This window comes from Agelaius phoeniceus, chromosome 3 (assembly GCF_051311805.1).
Source record: "Agelaius phoeniceus isolate bAgePho1 chromosome 3, bAgePho1.hap1, whole genome shotgun sequence".
Classification (NCBI taxonomy): Eukaryota; Metazoa; Chordata; class Aves; order Passeriformes; family Icteridae; genus Agelaius; species Agelaius phoeniceus.
Genome location: NC_135267.1, coordinates 22,767,559 through 22,789,676, shown reverse-complemented (window position 1 = coordinate 22,789,676; position 22,118 = coordinate 22,767,559). Strand labels below are relative to the sequence as shown.

Genomic DNA, 22,118 nt, shown 5'->3' with positions numbered 1-22,118 from the left:
TTCTTTGTGTGGTCCAACACTGCAGTGGAGCACACATTCTCTGCCCCTGCTTCAGTCCTCCTGTTTATCAGGAATAATTCCCACTCTGATCACTCTCCCTGTGTAATGTAGAGAATCACAGCTAACCCAAAACAAGGGAGGGCAGGTATGAACATACACTTGCATCAGAAATGTAATTCAGTTAAAACCTGACCAATCCAATAACAACCATGTAAAATCCACTTCTCTTACATTCAGTGCATTTTAGCGAATGCTTAGTATTAATGCTTTTAAAAACCCAAATTAGTAATTTATTACCATTGTGAATCCTGAAGGAATTTCTATTTTGAAATTTGAAAAGCAGACTTAACCTGTAATAGCATTTTTAATACAACAAGAGTCATTTTATTCATACAAGTTCAACACAGTACTGATGATTCCATCATAACACTCAACCACAGGAACAGCTCAAAAACCGGGTGACATTTACATGCATCTACCAATATTGTAACTGGTGGTTTATACAGAATGCTCATTTCCAAGGTATTTGTTAGCAAAGGACAGAACAGCATAACACTGTTTGTGCCTTAGGAGATGTTTCAAAAGGTATTTCATGTTTTTCATGTACATCAGCTGGCTTTTTTTGGGAACTTTTTTATATTAGCTTCTCCTAAGATCTCATCTTGAAAGATTCTCACACAAGTTTTTGTACTCCAGACACTGTAGTGCTTTGTGAGTAACACAGACCATAATCACCAAGTAGCCATTGTCATTGCTCAACCCAAGCAGCATGCAAGGAGTGAAAGAGCCCACTGTAAAAAGCATTCAATTAAGCTCTTTTTAATGACCTGAAATCATTATCAAAAGAACACAACGAACATATAAAAATGCAAACTTTATGCTGAGTGTCCTTTTAAAAGCTAGCAGCACAAAATACTTTTTGAACAGACCAGACATCTGTTGCATCCTGAACAGTAGTACATCATTTTGTTGTCCATGTTTTTTGACTCCCAGGTTTTGCAAATGCTGATACATCAAGAGTTTTACCACTGTTGCACTGTTCATATAAAGTCTGAAAGTTAAACACACAGGGTATTCAGGTGAACACAGTTGTACTGCACGTGGATTCAAACTATATAACAAGCATTACACTTGAAATAAATCATCACATACTGAAATATTCCATATTAAAATTGCTCTGTCAAATCAAAAAATAAAACACTTAAGACAGCTTAGTTGTACCAGTTGTAATGCAGTGCAGTGCCCAGGGGAAAATACATACACTGACTTTGCAGTGTGGGCAAAGTTAAAGAGTTTCACAAGTCAGGAGAGAACAAATGAGCTGGAGAGATCTAAAAATCAAGTTTACTCTATTAAACGTCTCCACTATGGAAACCCCAGCATGGAAGGAGTTATTTGTGTACTGGGGGCATGCAAGCTCTACATGAGATACTCAGATGCCCACAAACAGCCAAATCACCATTTTGTTAGAAGAATAACTATTTGTTCACCCTCATATTCAAAACAGATCAAGTGCAACTAGAAGTGTAAGCATGAACTCCTTTAGATTTAATATACATTGAATTTGCTTTCCTCCCCATGAAAGCAGTTTTGCATTCTCTAGGTCTTAGGTATATTTTACCACCATCACCTCTGAGACACAGGTAGAAAGAACAGAGTTGAAGATTTATCAAGCTTCTCTTTCAGGCAATAAACAGAGAGGTTGCAATACTTCAACACACAGGAACTAATTTACAATAACACTGGCATTAACAGCTCAGCAACTTCCAGGATGCAGGAACAGTTGCAGTCCAAAAGTGTGCACACTTAACAGATCAATTGAGATAATTTTTCCATAGTGAGGGTTCTTAAATTAGAAGACTCCCACATAGGGGTTGCTTAAAAGCATAGCAGATCTACCAGGAGGTGGAAAGGAAAGAAAAAACTAAAAGTAAAGATTACTGGCATCACTTTCAACCCTTCCAATTCAGAATAATGTAGAGAGATTCTGCATCCTTGCAAATAGAAGCGCTAAGATATGCAATGTTTTCCCAGCTATGGCTGAAGATTTCATATATGTATTGTTTCACCTTTCACTACTAAACATTCTAACCTTGCTCTGAATGAGCATGTACTACTACACAAAATAGAAAAGACAATTTACTTACCCTCGCAGCTCTAGAAATAGAATTGGGAGAATTCAAGCCAACAAGCTGGCCAAGGATACGTTTCATTTCCTCTGTTGTTCCTTTTGCATTTGGAACATCTGCAGGTAATTTATACTCATGGTGAAATTGTATACATTATCAGCATAAAAACTGCCAGAACAGTTTGCAACAGGTTTAAGAATTAAAATACTGAAGTCTTTTCTGAAGCAGATGTAGGCACCAGACAAAACTGAGTCACATCAACAAGCTCATAGTACCTCTAATTGTAAAGTGGTTTTTAATGCATAGTTACAAATACTATTTAATAAAAATGTATTTTAAAATAAATGTACCTGTTGGACAATGACTTTGAATTTGAACATAGGGATGTACCAGCAACTCCGAAACAGAAATTCTCTCTTTAGGATTTCTTATTAAACAGCGCTGCAAATGAAGAAAGAGGAAGAATGTTTTGCCTATAAATTATGAATTGTCCTAGGAATTAACAGTATTTACTTTGGTTGTTGAACCAAAGGACTTACTTAGCTGGTATTGAGCTGAAAAGAGACTTTAATATGGAAACTACATGAGTAGCTCTACCTTAGTTCTTCTTTTAGAATAAGGCCTGTTACTACAAGTAGCAGTGAGCATCTCTCTGTGGAAAACGTCTTTTGAGCACAACTCATTCAGTTTTATAAAATATGCTTTAAATAAAGAAATTACCATTACTTAAAACAAAAGGAACAGTTACCTTCAGCACATCTTGAAGATCCTTCTCAGCAATATCTGGGAACCCTATTTCATAGCTTGGATCAACAATAGCATGCATTTTATTGATGTGACTTGTTATATGCTGAAACGGAGTCCTTCCATATGTCATACAGTACAAAATGCAGCCCAGTGACCACACATCGCTTTTGGGACTTATCTAATATTAAAAATTAAAAAAAATTACTTTTTAAAAGAGTTTCACAAGTCAGGAGAGAACAAATGAGCTGGAGAGATCTAAAAATCAAGGAACTGGCCCTTCAGTCAATTTATCATGTATTTGTACAGTTTTCATTGTGTAAGAGATCTTTGTTACTATTACACAAAATCACCAGGACAGCACGCCATTATCTACTAAGACAGTAACGTTGCTTCCTTCACTGATATTACATAAGAAAGCTATTGTTCTAAACTATTTTTGAAAATCAACTTACTTGAAGAACTAACTTAAAAATAAAGTTAGTCCTTAACAACTCAAACTGCAGGATTCTAATTTTCAGATTTAAAAATAAACACAACTAAAAGCATACTAAATTATTTAAATCCAGGAAATGGTGAGATATCACTGCTATGTCTCCTAAGTGGAAAGCCACAATTCAACTCCCCTGGGTTTAAAGGATTCAGATCCATATTTCAACTATGACACTCAGGCTGGTCCTTGCAGGACAACTTTGCACTTGTCCTTTTGAAGCTGAAGTACTTCAAGAGAAGCTCAGAGTAGGGGAGAGGGGGAAGTGGAGAAAGATGCATACAGAGAACCTGACTCCCAGCACAGTGGTTAGATTTCTGCTTAGATGAGCTGAAAAAATCTGCACTTGGCACGCAGTTTTAATTTAGAAATACAAAAGGTAAAAAAATTACCATCCTTAAAAAAAATCTACTTTTGAAATATTTTATTGTCTATTTAGGAAACAAAGATTTTATTTCATTACATAATAGTACTTCCATTCAACTGTTAAAAAGTTAATCTTCATGTACATGAGAGTACATATGGATTTTAAGTACTTTTGCACCAAACCATGTAGGCCTCAGTTGAATTTTGTCTGCTAATGTGAAAAGTGCTTTCCCTTCAGTACTTTTCTCATCATTCACATTCCATTGCCCTGGTGATATAAAATTTTCTACAATACACAATACTCTGTAGCAGAGAAAAACTAACAGGATACACTGAACTCATATGTGGCCCTAAAATGCCCAAGCCTGTGCCTCTGTTTTACTTTCAATTTTATGCAGTAATTGAGCACTTACATTTTTCTAAACACTATCTGCCAAATGCTTTTAGGTAGTTAGGGAGATTAAACTTAACCTTCCAACTCTGCACACCATTACAGCACAATAAATTCTCTTCTGTTCAAGTTTCGGTGGAATATTTTGAAAAAAAATCTGAAGATATATGATTGAATTCCTTCCTTCCTAACATGAAGGGAATAGGAGGAAAAAGATCATACTACCTTAGAACGAGGCTTGCCATTTTCTCCATAGGAAGACTTATCTTCTATTGCTTCAGGTGGCATATAATTCATTGTGCCAGCCTAGCCATAAAAATGAAAAAATATTTTAAGTAAAGCATGCATTAAATTTAATTAACTTAATAAAACTTAGATTTCTGTCCCAAAACACTGAAAAGCATCTTAAAAGTTTGTTTCTATTAGGGTTGAATGCCATTATTATTTTCTTCATTAAAAACATGTAAAAAACAATATACATGAATAATTATGTACACATATAAAACCATTCAGCATAAGATTTCAATAGTAGTTGAGGTTATTACAATCAAAATTATCAGCAGGTACTATTGCATTTCACAGAAAAATGGACATGAATTTTCCAGAAGTATTTCACCTGAGAATCTTTAATGATACTTGTCACATCTGGCTGCATTTGGTTTGCAATGCCAAAGTCAATTAGTTTTAACATTCCATCAACTATCAGAAAGTTTGCTGGTTTCAGATCACTGTGAATAATGCCTGTAAAAAAGTTTAAAGTAAATCCAAATTACTACCATAAGGTTAAACATTACTCAATTCCCATAACCCTTGCACAGAGAGAAGGTGCAGATTGGCTTTATTTGAGTCTCCGCAGATTTCATAAAAGTGCTTCCATTTTTTCCTCAAGAGTTCTTAACTTACATGAATTTACAGTTAGAATTACTACTTAATCAAACCTGCAGGTACCCCAGAACAGCTCCAAGCAATTTGAGTTGCAGAGTTTGTCTCAGTTTGGGACAGACACTCCAGCTCTGTGGGCACATAGCCACACTGGATTGCTGCTCTGGAGCAGTTCAGTGGCCTGTCTATGCTTGTCGTTCTCTCTTTCATTAGCTAAGCAGGTAGTTAAAATAAAATAATTATATTGCTTAGTCTGATTAAAGGTACCATTCACTGAGGAATACACACAACTGACTTCTTACAAACTCTACTTGCACAATTTAACATGAATTTTGGTTACTATCTACATAATCAACCAATCTTGATATTTTACAAAAATCTATGTCTTTTTTCAAAACATCACATCTATGTATGCCTGCTGAATTTCAGTAGGTTTTGCTGTTTGCTATATTTTTGAATGTTCCAGTCCTAAAATAGATGATGCTTTATGCTACATGTACTACTCTTCACTTCATTATTACATAGGAAAAGATCCACGTCTGCCTCTCCTTTATACTACACAGACAAACAGAATATAGATGCTATAGATGCATACACAAATATATAGGTAAAGAGGAGAGGAAGGCCTGAAGCACTCTAGGAGAAAGCTGGAACACTTTGTTAAAGTAAAGATGGCAGAGCTGTCATTAATGCCAAAGCTAAGTATGGAGAGACTGAGTGGCTAAAATTTGAGTCTAACAGAGAACAAGTGGGAGTATACGAGGTAGTCTAAAACAGAAAATATTTTCTGGCTGTTGAAAGAAAGCAGATAGCATTACATAGACAGTGATATTTGTGAGATCCTTCTTGACTTAGCCAAGTCTGTCTCTGGATCAAGATTTAACTTGGTTTTTTGCATCATTGCTTTTTTTTTTTAAATACAGTAAATACCCATCTTTGAAGATCACTAAGATTACACCAACATTAAAAACAATACCACCTCCAAAATTAAAACAAGACCCATATTATCTGCCATATATCCTATACAAATACCTAGAATTATTTAAGAATACCATATTCATGGATTGTGTGAACAGCTTCCAGCATATTTTTCCAATAGCTCTTTCGTTCCAGTGGATCCATCTTTTTTTTCTTTTTAAGCCAGCTATTGAGATCAATATTTCCACACTCCATTACCATGTAGATATGTTGATCAGTAATTTCACTAAAAATAAAACATGTGTTAAAAGTGAAGGAAATATCTTTTTACAGTGAAATACTGGTTAAATAAAGTTAGTATTTACTCACTAGCCATAAAGGCGGATGATCTTATCACTATGTTGCTGCAGTTTACTCAAATGAGCAATTTCATTCTTATAGCTCTCAACAGTCTGTTGATCAGCTTCCTCTAGGTTCACATATTTGACAGCATACAGCTGCTTCTTGTCATTCAGTACTTGAAACACCTACAAAACAATATGTTAATAACTTCATTCATCCCTAATTCCAATGTACCATGGTCCTTCATCTCAACTCAGCCAGAATACCAAAGTCTACCTTTTCAAAAAGAAGAAACAATCTGACAAAATTCATACAAGCCAGCATGAAAAAAATCAAAGACACCAGTTACAACAGAACCAACCCTCTATCAGAAGCTATCTTGGTGCCACATTATATTTCACCAGGTGTCGTACATCATGAGTCTGCAGTGTTCCTAAGATAAAGATTATGAAATAACACTCTCAGAGATAAAGGTTTGATCTGCCCTCACACATTCACATTGTCACACCATGATCATTTGGAGGCTAGACTACATGGCACATTAGAAGAGGTTGAGAGCACAAAGTCTCATTTAGTCTTGAGAAGGCTGCAGGAAATACTATATGCAGTCTTCACCTATTTAAAGGGAAAGTATGACAGACTCCTCTTGAACCATCCAAGTATGAGATGCAACAGACATAGCTAACAACAAGGAAAATCACAATTGGATGTTTTGATTTTTTCACTGTCATATAGACCAACAGGAAAACTGCTTGTCCAGATAGGCTATGAAATCGCCATCCTTGGCAATATTTAAACACAAAACCCCATGCATACCCTGCTCTATTTGAGCCTTGTTTTAAGCAGACTATGAGAAAGTGACACACAGAAGTCCCTGCCATCCTACCTCATTCTACAACCATACATTGGCAACAGAGAGCTCCTCTTTCTGGAGTTCCCTGCTAACTGAAAGCTGGCTAATATTAGTCCAACTGGCAAGAAGGATGGGAGGGCAGACCCAGGAAACTACAAACTTGTTAGCCAAACCTCTGTTGCTGCAAAAATTACAGAGAATATCCTACTGGGTACAACTGAAATGTAACAATCAGTCAACATGGATTCACAAAGGGAAAGACCTGTATGTAATTAGTTAAATTAGGTATCCTTAGGACACATCCTCCCAGAAGCTCTGCTAAAACACATGGAGAACAGGGAGGTGATTTGAAAGAGCCAGCACTGCTTCCCCACATGCAAGTCTGTCTGACCAACCCAGTGACCTTCTGTGAGGGAGGGACTAAATCAGTGGACAAGGGAAGAGATAGAGATGTCATCTATCTGGACTTCTGTAAGGCCTTTGACGTAGTCCCCCACAATATCCAGCTAAACTGCTTATGCTGTTAAGAAACTAAGGAACTATAACAAGCCCAAGAGATTTTGCCAATATTTTTTCTCAAGCTCCCATGACCCCAGATTTCCATGTAAAAAGCATCTCACTCACCACTTCAGACATAGCTACAACTCTACTTCTCACACAAGTTACAGAAGTAGTTAAGAGATGGTCTGTCTCCTTCAGGCTCTCAATCAACTTTACAAGTCACCCATTTCCCAACAGTGTAATCACACTGCTCTAAACAACAGCCTCTCACATTAGGATGTACACAATGCAGCACATCTCTTACAATAGAACAGCTGATTCTGCCAGGAATTTTAATGCTTACTCTACCACAGAAATTATCTTCGAGAGCAAAAAAAAGCATGGCACACCAGCAAAGTTCTAGATTCCCTGGGTCAAACATTGTGTACATGTTAACACTAGGCACTCATTAGGTGATTTCAACATTTATAATAAATTGTACTACTGGGTAAATGAGTGACTGACTAAAAGGATAAAGGAGCACCTTACCTTACTTGAGCCTCCACTACCTATTTGCTTTAACACTGTATAAACTCTTCCATTGATGACAAGGCATTCATGCGAAGGTACAGAAGCTGGAACCTGTGTACACATAGAAAAGGTTAAGAAATAAATATTGGTACATGCAACAGAACTTGAGAGCTCTACTTTTATTACATTAAAATGCTTTAAGTTGTCTTGCTCTTTCTGAAGATGATAAAGTTGTTTAGAAGCAGTAAGGAAACTTTAAATGAAAGCTAGATCCCCATATACTGATCATCATTTGGCATGTGACATCACTGCATTCATGTAAAAGGTGCCAATGCTCCTCACAATGGAAATCAAGAAAAGGATCTTCTTTAATAAGGCTGCCCAGATCATTAGAGACACATCCCTCTTTACATATAAGGTCAGAAACTACACTACCTAAGAGACTTTCAGTCTCAGCATGAAACTTAAGAGCTGTACTGAAACCATCTACCATTCTTTTTGAAGCTAATAGCTAAAAGACTGCAGTAGTGTGAAGTTGAAACAGCCTGCATTGCCCATATCTGCTACACCAAGCCATAGAAAAGTCTCAAGTTTGATTTATTAATTTATCAATACTTATCCTCTGGTAGGAAGCTTAAACCTATCCCCCAGCTTTATCTACAATTGGGAAGATTCCTACCTGAATATGCAACACATCTAAGGTAACCCATTTTTACATTATGTCAGGCCACAACAAATGTATCAAAATTTGTGAAATCTAAAAAAAAAAAAAAAAATGGAGAAATGCAATCTTTTACCTCCCTCAAACTCATGATTTTCAACACACACTGCTTCTCTTTAATGGTAATGTACTGGGTAATACCAGTGTAAAAGCACTGCAGAACAAAAATAGAGGCTCTAGTTCTTTTCTCTGTCATTAAGTGAGACCTGAAAAGGCTTAGATTGCTTAGAAAAGGCTTAGACAAAGGCTCCAGTATTTTGACAAAATTGAACTGATTTTTCAACATCTGACTTAGGTCACCTAAATTCAGACATACAGACAAAGTAAGTTATTTTAGGAATACTAGACTACTTTCCATTACTCCTCCAGGAAGATGAACAGTAACTTCAGATGAAAAAAAATATATACACACACATTTATTTTACCCAAAGTAGTTCCCAATGAAAATATGTGCTAAAATGACAAAATTGTTACCTGCAAGCCAACTTGATTTTGAAATGGAGTTGCTGGAGTATGTGGTAAATAATATGGGAACTGGCTGTATGGAGTAGAAATTTGACATCCTGGCAGAAACTTGTCCTTTACAACTGGTGTACTGAAACTAACAAAAAAATAAACAGTATCTGCATTAGTTGTATTTTCTAAGATTATTTTAACCACAAAGTTGAAATCTTCAGTGTTTCTTGAAAGTTAAACCCTAGTGACTAGCAAGAGACCATGGCACACCAAGCAAATACTTTTAAGAACACAAACTCACTATCTTCAGACAATAGCTGGCACTTCCCAGCAACTGAAAAGTGAAGGAACTATAATGCTAGAAGAGCTGACTCTAAGAGAGTATGAGCCAGTTACTCTTCTCCAGCTTATTGTTATTTATTCAAAAACTTTTTAGATTACCTATTTTTTAGAGTAAGCATATTAAGACAGACAACTTCAAAAACTCTCACTATTGCCTTGAGAGCTTTAGCTACACTGTGTATGAGCAGAAAGATCATTGATTTAAAAAAACTAAAGATTGTAAAATATCCTATGGTTTTTTTATTTGTTCTCCTGATGTGTCTACCATCTCTTTAGTTATATTTCTAAACATACTAAATTTTTCCCCAATTGTATTTACAGAAACTAATGCCAAGATCAGAACTGGAAAAAAATGTATATAACTAGGATTTATTTGGTAGAGTAAAATCACAGAAGTTTAAAAAAAAAAAAGGACAAAACCAGTCCAAATAGAGAAATAAAAACACTGAGCAATTCTGCATATTTAGCATGTACAAACTAAGTAAAGAGAATTTATTCAAGGACTATTATCATGTTCTTTCATGAAATTATGTGGTTCATGCCCTACCTACAGTCTGAATTCTGCAACTATAGAGACAGAGGTCCTACCAAAAGGAACAGTACTTACTCAGCATACAACCTTGACCTATATGATTCATCCTAGAGACTTATGAAAACAAAAAGTAATCATATAATTAGAAAGATTTGCCAACACAGGCATAGGGGTTTATGCCTTATTTAAGGTAACATGGATAAACAAATGCTATAACTTCCTAACATAAGTGCTTAATTCTGCAAGCTTCTGGATTTATCAAAGTGCTTTTAAAAATCTCAGACACTTGCATCATGGGAAATAAACTGATATATGATTATCAATCTAAAAAGCCTCTCAGCCACAATTTATCCAAAAGAAAGTGTCATGTAGCAGGGATCAGTGAAAAAGGTAAACAAATGCTCTACTAGGGACTTATTGATTTGATGGTAAATATTCAAATGCTGAAAAACTGCCCAAAAAGGCAAAGGTCCCTAAATGCAATCAATCTCAAAGGCAGGCACTTCACAGAAGCACTTGGAATATTTGCTATCAAACAGAAAAATTTAACAAACCCTGTAAAAATCTGCTTCAACTTTTCCAGAGATCAACTACCACCTTATAGTAGGCTTACCAGGCCATATAATCATTAGATGTGGTGCTTGGTGTTCCATAAATGTGTGATGGGTCACTTTTCTTAGAAACAGCATCTGATGGTGATGATCGTCTTGAAACAGGATGACCAGACTGTTCAATGTTCGTTTGTTTTCCCTACAAAGGGCAAAGCAAGATATTATATTACACAAGGAGCCACAATTAAGAACACAGAAATAATTTCTTCAACATGAGAAGGCTGCTAGCACACATGTAATGTATATTTTTGTTACTTTACCTCTCCATAGCAGCTTCTCTGTGACACTTCTTGAGCTGGCATTTTTTTTCTGGCATTAACACAGTTTAGTTTAATCTGCTCCAACTGCTTTCTATAGCTTTCACCAAAACTAGATTGTTGCTGTTGATTTTCCAGATTCCTGGGCTCTGGTGTCTTCAGCTCCAGATGCTGAACTTTATTTTCTGTGGAAAAAAAAAAAACAAACAAAAACCAGACTATTAAAATGAATCAATATTCAACACTTGAAAAGTTACTACAATAATTTTACCTCATTTTCTAGATCAGACTAAAACACAGACAATTTACTGGAATTAGGCCTTAAAAGACATTAATGAAGTTCTTGGCTGCATGTTCAATTCAGTGTAGTAAAATGGCAACTTCCTTCAAAGTCTTAGGATAACACTGTAACAGTAACAGAGATGCAACTGTTTCCTACACCAACACAGGCAATGAGAGTAGGTTCACAAATCATACTACAACATCCTGGGCTATTGAGCAGGTTTATAAAGCACTGAAGATAAGCTTACTACCATACTCCAAATTAGAAGTCTGTTGTCTGCAACAATAGGCAAACTATAATCCAAGTGCAATGACTGAAGCCAGAGGCCTAAAGGGACTTGGCACTGTCTCCTAGTTCCTTTTGCACAGGTTGTACAAGAGTGAAATGGTGGGATGTGACAGTGCAAGCTGCAAACAGCACAGCTTAAGAGTGCTCCTTCACAAGCCTGAAAAGTTTTCTTTTCAAATTACTAGAAAGCAACATCCCATGCCGAGCAGCTTGGTGCAAGTCAACTGCTGAAGGACTGAACTACCTCAGCCAACATCTAACCTGGAAACATGAATGAAGCACAAACAGGGCAAGTATGACCTGAAACCAAACTATTCCCAATGTAAGTCAGTGGGAAAAGCTCACTGAGGAGCTGAGGGGACACTGAAGTTTAAAAAAAAAAATAAATTTTTCAACTGTAATGTTTCTTTCCTACAATGCATATGTACTTATACAATCCTAAATCTAACTCTTGCAATATTAGACCTTTTCACCTAATTTTTTCAGCAGGATGAGAACACCACTTAGGGAACCAGCTTTCTGATGAAACACTGAAGTAGTTAGCAACTAACCATAGGAGGTTAGTACATGTATTCCATATTCCATGAAGCTGGTAAATAATAGCAACCTTCTAGATTTTACTAGCCCTGAAATCCTTGCTATAAATCCAACCTGGTTACAACGTTTTCCAGAAAGCCAACAGAACATCATCTAATATCATCACTATTTTTAGCTGACTTCACACAACAGTCAAAATCCATGCAATATCTAGTGAAGTATTTCTGAAATACAAAAAACGGTTTTTAAAGAACTTGAAGAATTGTTCTCCAAAGGTATGTTAATAATGCAGTAACTTCCACTTTTTTTTATTTAGCAACACATTTTTTAAAAAATACAGAATAGCACATTCTCAATGCTTATTCTATTTCAAACTACTCATACATGACATTAATAGTTACCTGCTCTTTTTGTCACAAGACTTGCATCCACTTTGGTTTTGAGAGTTACAGTTGAATTGGTAGCTGTTTCTGAGCTGCCCTCATCCAACATCTGTAAAGCTGTTTTTTCTTGTAAGGACTAAAGAACATAAAAAGCATCTTAAAGAATCAAAGGAAAACTCAGAAGTAGTATACAAAAGACATTTCCTTACGGTGATTAAGTGGCAGGTGCACTGCAAAGCAAACATGCCTCAAGGAACTGTGCAGGTTACAAAGACAAGTATTACTGATGCTATTTTTAAATACATCAACACTCCGAATTTTCATAATCCAGTTTCTATAAAGGCCTTTAAGTGCTTTCTATTCTGGAATTCTTTTAGCAGATGGGGACATGGGACATGAAAATGTAAGACATAGAAATGCAAGACATTTGGTTTTTGATAAAAAAAATCTCTATTAAAAGCTGTAATTTATGGCTCCATAGAGCACTGAGTTGAATTGACTTCCTTAAATAGGGTCTTCCCATGGTAAACTACATGACTTCAGCTGAAAAAGGTACTGTAGTCAGGTTGAAATCTGTTTATCTCCTCTTCATAAATCATATTCCAAACACCACTCCCACTGCTCCCATCAGATGCACTGTTCAGAGAAAGCTCTTTTATAATGCCCTATTATGCATAACAAATTTCAAGTTTAAGAGACATAATCAATGTTTCTATCCACAAATGATTACTTAAAGGGAAATCCTGCATTATTTCTTTCTTGAATTGAAAAAGCTGTTATCTTTTTTACTAATATCATAGGATAGCTAGAGTTCCTCCATGTATTTAAAAAACACTTAAGTTACCTGCAAATCTCCCAGGTTGCACGAATCACGCCCACAAGGTTTTGGTTCTGATGGTGGAAAAGGTGCAACAAAGGCTGTTTGTTTGGAGTGGGACATTTCCCTGTTGAAGTAACATTCTTAGTTACATTCCATGCCAACACAGTGTGGCAATGGTCTTTTTTGTGAATGAGATGAAAAAAGTAGTTGTGTGAAGACTTCTGGCTACAAGTTTTAAATATACAGAAAAGCAGGTCCACTCAGCAAAGTCAGAAACAATACAAAGAAGAGCTACAAAATGAGGATTTAAAAAATAACTTGAGTTACAAGACTGTATTTTCTCTTATTTTAAAAACTGGACTACATAAACTTAGATACTTTGAACAAAATTTATTTCTTCTTCAATTTCCATTTCTTTTGAGCTTACTGATTAGCCAGAACACATTTTCTCTTCATCTTCACATACTTTTGTACAAAGAATTTCCATAAGCTTAGAAGTAGGTTAATGCACTATCTGTTGCAAGTATAATGACTATTTGTCTCTATCCTTCAGGTCAAATTTGACATTGACATCTGACATTTCCACTATCCAATAAAAGTATCATTGAAAAGGACTATTAAAGTCTGTGGTGCTGTAGGTAAATCCAATAACCATACCTCTTTGTAATACTAGCCGTGAGTGGGACATCTGAATCCTCCATGTCATCACCATCATCAGATACTAGGGTAACAGGAATCCTCCCAAATGGGCAAATCTTAGAACAAATTCAAAAGTTACCAGGTATGTACAGCAAAAAAAAGAGTTTAAGATTTTAAAGAAAATGTTACATGTTTTACCTGGTTAGATTTGTTTAGTGGTCTCAATGGATTGTGGTAATTAACTAGAGCACCCAGCTCCTGTGACTTCTCTTCCCTAAAAGAAAAAAATAAAAAAAAACCCCAAAACAAAACACACAACACTGTAGTGTATGTATTTGCTTTTGGTTTAAATGATGTTATAAGACATTAAATAAGAAATTAAGACATTACCTAAATAAAGATCTGTTAATAGTAGAAGAATTTTCATTAGAATCATTCTTTTTTAAGCTTCTGTGATTTCCACCTATATTCTGAAGTCCAGACTCCTGTGTACTTGATACTGTAGGGAAAATAGTTAGAATCATTCAGATCATATCAGATAAATTCAACTAAATTAGTCTAAGCTACTAATTGGGTTAAATTGAACCAGCTGATCTCACTGATAGCAAATTTGAGAGTGGTCATATAAGCTGTGCGAGGTCAGGGAGTATCAAGGCAGGCAATAGCAAAAAGCTCATTCACCAGCCCCATCTTAATCCAGAAGAGACTCTTGCTTGATTATTGAATATTTAGCAGTAGTTTTATGAAGTTGCACATTAATCTTAAAATTAAATGTCAAGTCAACTTAAACTTTGTGAAAGTATATATTTCAGATATAAACACAACCAGAATTCAAGTTAATTGAAAAGTCATTATAGAACCTCAAGCCCACAAATAAACAGTTCAGAACAACACTGTCTTCCACATTATTTTTCTCTACAGGTGAAGGTAAGGTCATTTCTCAAAGACAAAGAAACCACAAAAACTCAGAATACACTAATGAAAATGTATCAACACCTTAATGAACACACATTCACATTACAACACAGTTTAATTCAACATTTAGGGAACAATGTGGAGTACAAGCTATTTTAAGCACCTTCAGATAAACAATCACTTGAACTCAGCTATTTTCCTGACAAACCCCTTTTCAAAAATGTAAATTAATATCTGATTATTTTGATTAAGATCTCTTCAATGCTACAAGATATTTTTTTTTTAAGACAGACACCAAAGAGCATATTTTAAAAAAAAAGAAAATCAAAGGCAACAGGAAGTGTTCAAAGCCAGGTTGAAAGCTTTGAGCAACCTGGTCTAGTGGAAGGTATTCTTGCCCCATAGCAATAGGTTGGAACTAGATGTCCACTCCAGCCCAAGATTCTAACTAAGATACTATATATTATGATCTTTTACATCACATAGGCCTTGTGTTCCATCAATATTGGAAATTATCTGCTTGATCAACAAGATCCACAGCTACCCACAGCCTTCCAATAAATCACAGTTTAAGGACTTAAATTTTTTAATATAGCACTTAACATGTTTAAATTTGTTTTAGCTCATTAAAATGGATTTTACTTTTCTTTTGAACTCTCCCATACCCCTTTTCTGCTTTCAGCCAGAAGTCAGACTTCTGGTAGATGAACAATGCAGTATTGGCTATTTCTAATACTTAATGTTTTACAAACTACTTAGGCCAATAGACCAAACCACTCATTTAAATAAAACAAGTGCCTCAGTGTACAGTGTAGTTTTATTACCAACCCAGGACCATCACCATCTCACAAATGCAACTCATACTTTTTTTCCCCAAAGATTGTTTTTTTTGAACCACCAAGCTGGCCAGTGGACTCTCACACCCAGCTGGTGATCTACAATACTTTCATTCCTTCACTCTAAGACAGCCTATCTGCTTCTTATGATACTCCTTACCACAGCTGGACTGCATGACCTGCATTTCTGAAATACTAAACTACCTTTTCCCAACTGAACATGTTTGATTGCACCTGGTATGCCAAATACTTTAGATTGCCATGTGCAAATGAAAGAGAAAAAAAGGCATTAATCCAAAGGTTTCTAGACTTGATGCATGGTTTATATTTGCATCACAACACTAACAGCACATAACTGTCAAAAACATTCTGTACAATCTTTTGAAGCTGTGAACAAATGCATTTACATATACAGCATTCATATTTTCAAATAAAAAAAAACTTTCAAAAGCAACTCTTCAAATGGTAATACAAAAAATACCTATATGCCAATATACTAAAATCACCTCTCTTGCTCCAGAGGACCATACAAATTCACTTAAAGCCAAATTCAGTGATTTACCCCTTTTATGTCCCAGAGTTTGAGATATTTCAAGTCTGGTGTTATTTACCTTTTAAAGTTTAATCTTTAAATAACTAAATTAATAGTTTGCATTTTTCAAATACCTAATTACAAACCTATATATATGAAAAAATAAATGAGCCTACTCTTGCCCTAAAGTTCACTGCTTCCTAACTGGCAGGTAGAGTTTTGCCATTCATTCTCACAGGTATTTCCTTAGCCCTGCACCAGCAAGTCAATGTCAGCAAAAAATGATACAATCCATGAAGGATATTGGTATCCTTCAAGATATTCTTCTGTTGCACAGTACATCAGCAGTGGCATTTATGATGTCTATATCAAATTAATGATAAACAGAATAAGACACAAAATAGAGTTTATTAGAAATGAATGCCATAGCTGAATACTATTCAAAGAGTTCACCCCCACTAGTATTTCAGTCAAATGTTGATTCAATAGGTGCCAAGCAAATCTCAAATACCACTCCTGAAGATATATCCCTAAGGAAATTAAATCAGACTTATTTTACATTAATCCTGTCTTTACACAATGCAAAAACATGGAAGTGTTAGACATCACTCTTGAAAGAGTTAGCTACACACACTTCAATACTGAAGTCAAACCATATTTTTTGCTCAATTCCACTCCAAACAAATTTAACTCTTGAAAAGTTCAAGAAATAACTGTTCCCTTTTTGAAATTACATATCCATCAATAAGGATCACTTAGGATTTATGATACAGCCAAGCACTTCAGTTTTGTACTGACAAACACGAGTTTTCTCCAAAATCAAGTAGAAATGGATTACTTTTCCTAGATTTGACTTCACTGACATGACTGTCAACTGTTTCCCAGTCTGTCACAAGATACACCTCCAAGCAACCTATATAAGTGTAGTTTAGTCTGTATATTTCAGTCCTAATTCCTCTCCACCAACAGCAGCTCTTCCTTCACACTTAGAGCTGCCAGTCTCTATTACAAACTGCAAATCCCTGATGACAGCCAGAGGAACATCCTGTGCAGAATCAGGGTTGACCATAGCACAGCTCCTGCAAACTGCAGTCACTGCACTGAAGATGGAAACAAGCATTGAAGCAATGAGATTTATAATACAAACAAATATATCCGTTTATGGGCAATAGAGATTCTGAGTTTATATCTAGAAGGGAGAAACACTAGTGATTTTTTCCAATCTAGAATCACAACACGCATAAGCAACCAGTATTTTAAGAAATTGCAATTACCTGCAAAGTTCTCCTTCTCCTCATCTGAGAGTAACTGCTTTTTTTTCAAATGTAAGTTTTGTAGAGCAGTTTCCAACAATTCCAGAGGAACAGCAGAGCACTCCACAGCTTTCTGAAGGATCTGCTTACACTTCTTCTCATTTTCTAAGTGTAAGAAGTACAGAGTTAGAAATCACAGAAGTAAAAAACCATTACACCGGGGCAAGATTTTTTAACGAGATGGTTACATTCATGTTGTCTTATATTCACTTTGCATAGTTCTATGAAACCATTGTTCATAAGGGACACCTCCCCTTACATTGGCCTTTTAAGGAAACTGCCTGGAAATAGTTAAAAGCAAATCACACAAGTCAGTTTTTCACATTAAATTGAACACCAAGTCACAAAATACATAATCTCAGTATTTTTTTAGGGTTATAGGAACTGTAAGAAAATTGTACTCATTCTAAAATCCATTTTTTTTCTGTTGTATCAGCAAGGAAATATGACTTTTATGGACTTCCATTTAGATCTGACCAGGTAAAAATTTTATTATGTAAATAGTCTCAAACATCTGTAATGCACTTAATAGAAATCACATTTAAAACCAGCTGTTGTTAAATAAAACAACTCTGGACAGCACTACAGTTAAGAAAAGAGGAAAGAAAAGCAAGGATATTTTTTCATTACAGTTTTAGACATTACTAAATGGCATAAACAGAACTTTGAAGAGAGATGGGGGTGGGAAAGGGAATGTGTTAACAAGACATATTGAAGCAGTCAATTCACATGAGCAAACAGGTGCATAGGCATCTATTAGAAAAAGTCAAATAAAGCAAAAAAGTGTACCATAACCACAATACTTCACTTGGTTTGAAGAACATCTGGGCAAAATGATGCAATGTTTTGCTACAGCTGTCAATGCCCCTTAAACCCCAAATGCCCTTCTTCCTCCATTCCAAAGCAGCAAAACAAACCACTTGGTTCTTACCTTCATGCCACATGTATATTATAAGAAATACTCAGGTATATGCATAATAGCATATGCATGTCCCCTGCACTCAAAACTCCACTCATAAATGAAGTTAGACATCACTTTGCCTGTTCAGGTTGGTGGAAGTGCAGTGTGGGTACCAGGAACTTATGCTTTAAGTAATCTATTTTAAGACTATTAAATGGATGATGCCAAACACTGAAGCAAGGAAGGACCAAAATTAGATGAGCTATAATTTCATTTAAATAAATTTTGTGCTAATTTGTCAGAATTTCATTTTTAACCATATAGTCCAATACTGTTTTTTCTCCTAAATCACTAGCAAAGTGGATAACCTCTAAGAATCTTTAACCAGCATTCTAACTTTTGCTATATTTAGTAACCACACATTGCTTCAACAAGACCTGCTACTCTAAAGTAATTCCTCCTAGTACTGTGTGCCTCCTTGAGTAAGAAAGAGCACGACATCAAAACATGTATGTGAAAAACTTTCATCCCCCTTAACAAATGATGAACCAAGGCACAAAATCAAGCCAGAAGTATTTCTGAATTCCAACCAGTCCACTTCATCACATGCCAAAAGCCTGAATCAAGCACCCTGGCATAAGATTTGAAACAGTCAAGAGTAGAATTTTATGGTCATGAGTTCTGACCAATTCACAGCAATCATCCTCAAGCACACCACCCAAGGTACCCAAGGAATGACAAGACAGCTCCTCATCTGGGGGACTTAAATGAAATTTTACTAAGTATTTTAGTAAAAAAAGAGCCACAAAAAACAGAATGGCACTTTTACTGTGTCACTCCATTTCCAGGTCACTAATATTCAGTTATTAAGAAATCAACATCAATTTACCAAATCTAATTTCACAACTTGAGCTATTATCTTGAGCAAAACTGTGAGCTAAGGAAGAGAACATGCAATTAAGTTTTTCTTCTTAATGCAAAAGAAAGCAATGACAGGTGTGCCAAGCACTGCTGAAAACATTGGGATGAAGAAGCAACAAAGCACTACCCTCCTTTCCCTCTGGCCTAAGTGGACACAGTGAAAAAGGAACAGCACTCTTAAGTAACAATTTACAACTCACATGTTGCACTAATCCTCTTTGAGGCACCCAGCAGGGACGCTGTAGCTCCATACACATTACTAAAGGACACCTAGATCAGCTCAAGGGTAACAGATACAAATCAGAGAGCACACTGCAGATAAAACAAAGCCGATCATAACTGGCTTATTTCCTTTGGGATTAGGACTTCATTCTAGGTTGATTACTTACTGTCAAAGTAAGGTAAACTACTGCATGAACACATGCCATAACTACAGGATGAATTTAGTCACTGGTAACCTGTAGCAGCATTTCTACACTTTATTAAATTACACAATTGGTTTTATTACACTTATTTAACAATATCTTTGTTATTGCAGTATTAGTGTTTAATTATCTGTTTAAATAAACATCCAGTGCTCACTAAATAATTATATTCTTTTTACTACTGTTTAGAAGTTCAATACCACAAATTTATATTAGAACAAGACTGGTCAGATAACTGACTTAGGCATAACACAGAAACTGTGCAATTTCCAGACACAAACATGCAAATTTGTCTTTTTTTTCCCCATCCTGTACAGGAGTCATTCACAAAACATAACATGTACTTCTGGGAAGGGGGAGTTGGTTCATGGCTTTTCCTGCTCTAATGCAAATCAATTTATCACAAAAGAAAAACTGGAAAATCTGAGATGACAAATGAGTATCTACTTTGATTTTAACAAAATGCCTCAGCCTCATAGGCCACACTTTGAGCATCTAAACAATATCCTAAAACACAGTTAAAAAGTAGTACTGGAGCAAAACCACTATCAGTGGAAAATAAAGAAAAGTAAAGAAAGATAACCAGTAAAATGCATTCAGAATTTAGAGTGTAGAATAGCTACACTAAATAAATTAATCTGTCTAAGTTTGGGGAGAATTTCTCATACTAGGCAGTATAAGAAATATATACAACATACAACAATATACAATAATTTGCACGATACTGAAAAAAACATGAAGGAAAACAAATCACAAAAAAAATTAATACATTCATCAAGTCTTTTCCATTCAAATAAGAAAACAGCTTTCATGGAATGTGCTTGTCTTTCTGTACAGAGCAAACTGTCAAAGGAAGAAATATCCAGGGCAAAATATGTCACTGCTCAAATCACCCATGGAAACAAAAGATACAAAAGATCCAAAAACACAAGCCCACAAGCCTGTGGGCAGCCAACACAGCCTTGCCAGCAAGTACTAGGGCAACCAAATTGCACATTGACAGTGTACTTTGGTCTAATAAAAAACAATCTACAAATGCTTTTTGGAAGAGGACAGAATTTCTTCCACAAGCAAGCAAAGTATTTGAGCCTCACTTTTCCATGCAGGAGGAGCCTTACTCAAAAGCCTTTCACTGCAAGATCTAAATTAGAGAAGTAGAAATTACTAATAATTTTCACCTAGTTTGAAAGTTATTTCTAAAACAGAAAAAAATCCCAATGATCTGTGTGCATATTTTCACTTTAAAAGTGAATACACATTCTCAGTAAATTTCAATTTAAGAAATACCGATTTTTTTCTTTCTGATTCAATACCTATCAGTTTACTTACAAATTATGTAAGGGAGCAGAAGTTTGAAACAACAAAACAGAGAACACAGAACAGCAACACCAAACAAGTTTAGTTGTTCTTGTTTTTTTACACACCTTGTGATAGCTCAAACTGTGCAAAAGCCACATGCACAAAAGCAAATTTCTTGCAGTTCAGTCTGGCCAGATGAAATTGGTCCCGTGCCTCCTCTGGATCTTGAAGCCTGTAAAGACAGCACATTCATAGTTATACAAGGTGAAGAGCCTGAGAAGGATGAAGTTCCATGTACTGGATGAAGCCTTTGAATAACTTTGAAAAAGTAACCCACCTATAGGCTAAAGATTTTCCTTTTTCTTAGAGCAATCAGTGAACTAGAAATAGTCAAAGAATCTTAAACTCTAATTATTAAAAGACATCAAGCCAAACCTTCCCAAAACTCAAGGGACTCAATCCTTAAGCTCTTTCACACTTGATAGTTCATTTTTGGCAAATTTTAATCCTAGTGTTACATTCAGCCACAGATTGCTGAGCAGGTTCATGCTTACACACAGCACACCAACATTTAAATATTTGAGAGCAACTACAGCCACTGCAAATACCAGTCAAGACACAAAAGGCCTAAATCTACATCACTACATAATACATTAATGTTATGTTTCAACTGACAAAAAATAAAAAGGAGCTTAACACTTTTACCAGCAACATCTGTAATCAAGAGATAAAGGAATTCTTTCCTAAGTTCCCCCTTGACTCAACAGATACCCAAAGATATCACTTAGAAGTGGAAGAGCAAAAAATTTATGACCATGATTCAAATTAAATGTACAGAAAAATACAACATGAAAAGGCAAAGAACATTTTCAGTAGAATTCTATGAAATTTTGAATGAAAGAAGTTGTTCTTTTTACTGAACTCAGCTCTGATCATCCAAAGCAATAAGACAGGTACAGAATAACCCATGTGCAGGCAAAG

The 22,118-nt window shown here is 35.6% G+C and overlaps 1 protein-coding gene across 1 annotated transcript in view; it reads right to left on the bottom strand.

Moving 5' to 3' along the window:
• Positions 1 to 356: 356 nt before the first annotated feature.
• The window catches only part of TTK (TTK protein kinase), a 29,678-nt gene continuing 7,916 nt past the window's right edge, over positions 357 to 22,118 (bottom strand). Inside the window, exons 5-23 of the mRNA XM_054630035.2 lie at positions 21,263 to 21,369; positions 17,553 to 17,696; positions 14,386 to 14,494; positions 14,194 to 14,269; positions 14,014 to 14,111; positions 13,381 to 13,480; positions 12,555 to 12,672; positions 11,049 to 11,230; positions 10,791 to 10,927; positions 9,322 to 9,448; positions 8,145 to 8,237; positions 6,290 to 6,447; positions 6,055 to 6,206; positions 4,737 to 4,861; positions 4,346 to 4,426; positions 2,878 to 3,054; positions 2,480 to 2,570; positions 2,148 to 2,245; positions 357 to 1,051 (exon numbers count right to left, since the gene is read on the bottom strand). Of these exons, the coding sequence (XP_054486010.2) occupies positions 962 to 1,051; positions 2,148 to 2,245; positions 2,480 to 2,570; positions 2,878 to 3,054; positions 4,346 to 4,426; positions 4,737 to 4,861; positions 6,055 to 6,206; positions 6,290 to 6,447; positions 8,145 to 8,237; positions 9,322 to 9,448; positions 10,791 to 10,927; positions 11,049 to 11,230; positions 12,555 to 12,672; positions 13,381 to 13,480; positions 14,014 to 14,111; positions 14,194 to 14,269; positions 14,386 to 14,494; positions 17,553 to 17,696; positions 21,263 to 21,369 (2,263 nt within the window). The 3' untranslated portion in view covers positions 357 to 961. The remainder of the gene's footprint in view (positions 1,052 to 2,147; positions 2,246 to 2,479; positions 2,571 to 2,877; positions 3,055 to 4,345; positions 4,427 to 4,736; positions 4,862 to 6,054; positions 6,207 to 6,289; positions 6,448 to 8,144; positions 8,238 to 9,321; positions 9,449 to 10,790; positions 10,928 to 11,048; positions 11,231 to 12,554; positions 12,673 to 13,380; positions 13,481 to 14,013; positions 14,112 to 14,193; positions 14,270 to 14,385; positions 14,495 to 17,552; positions 17,697 to 21,262; positions 21,370 to 22,118) is intronic.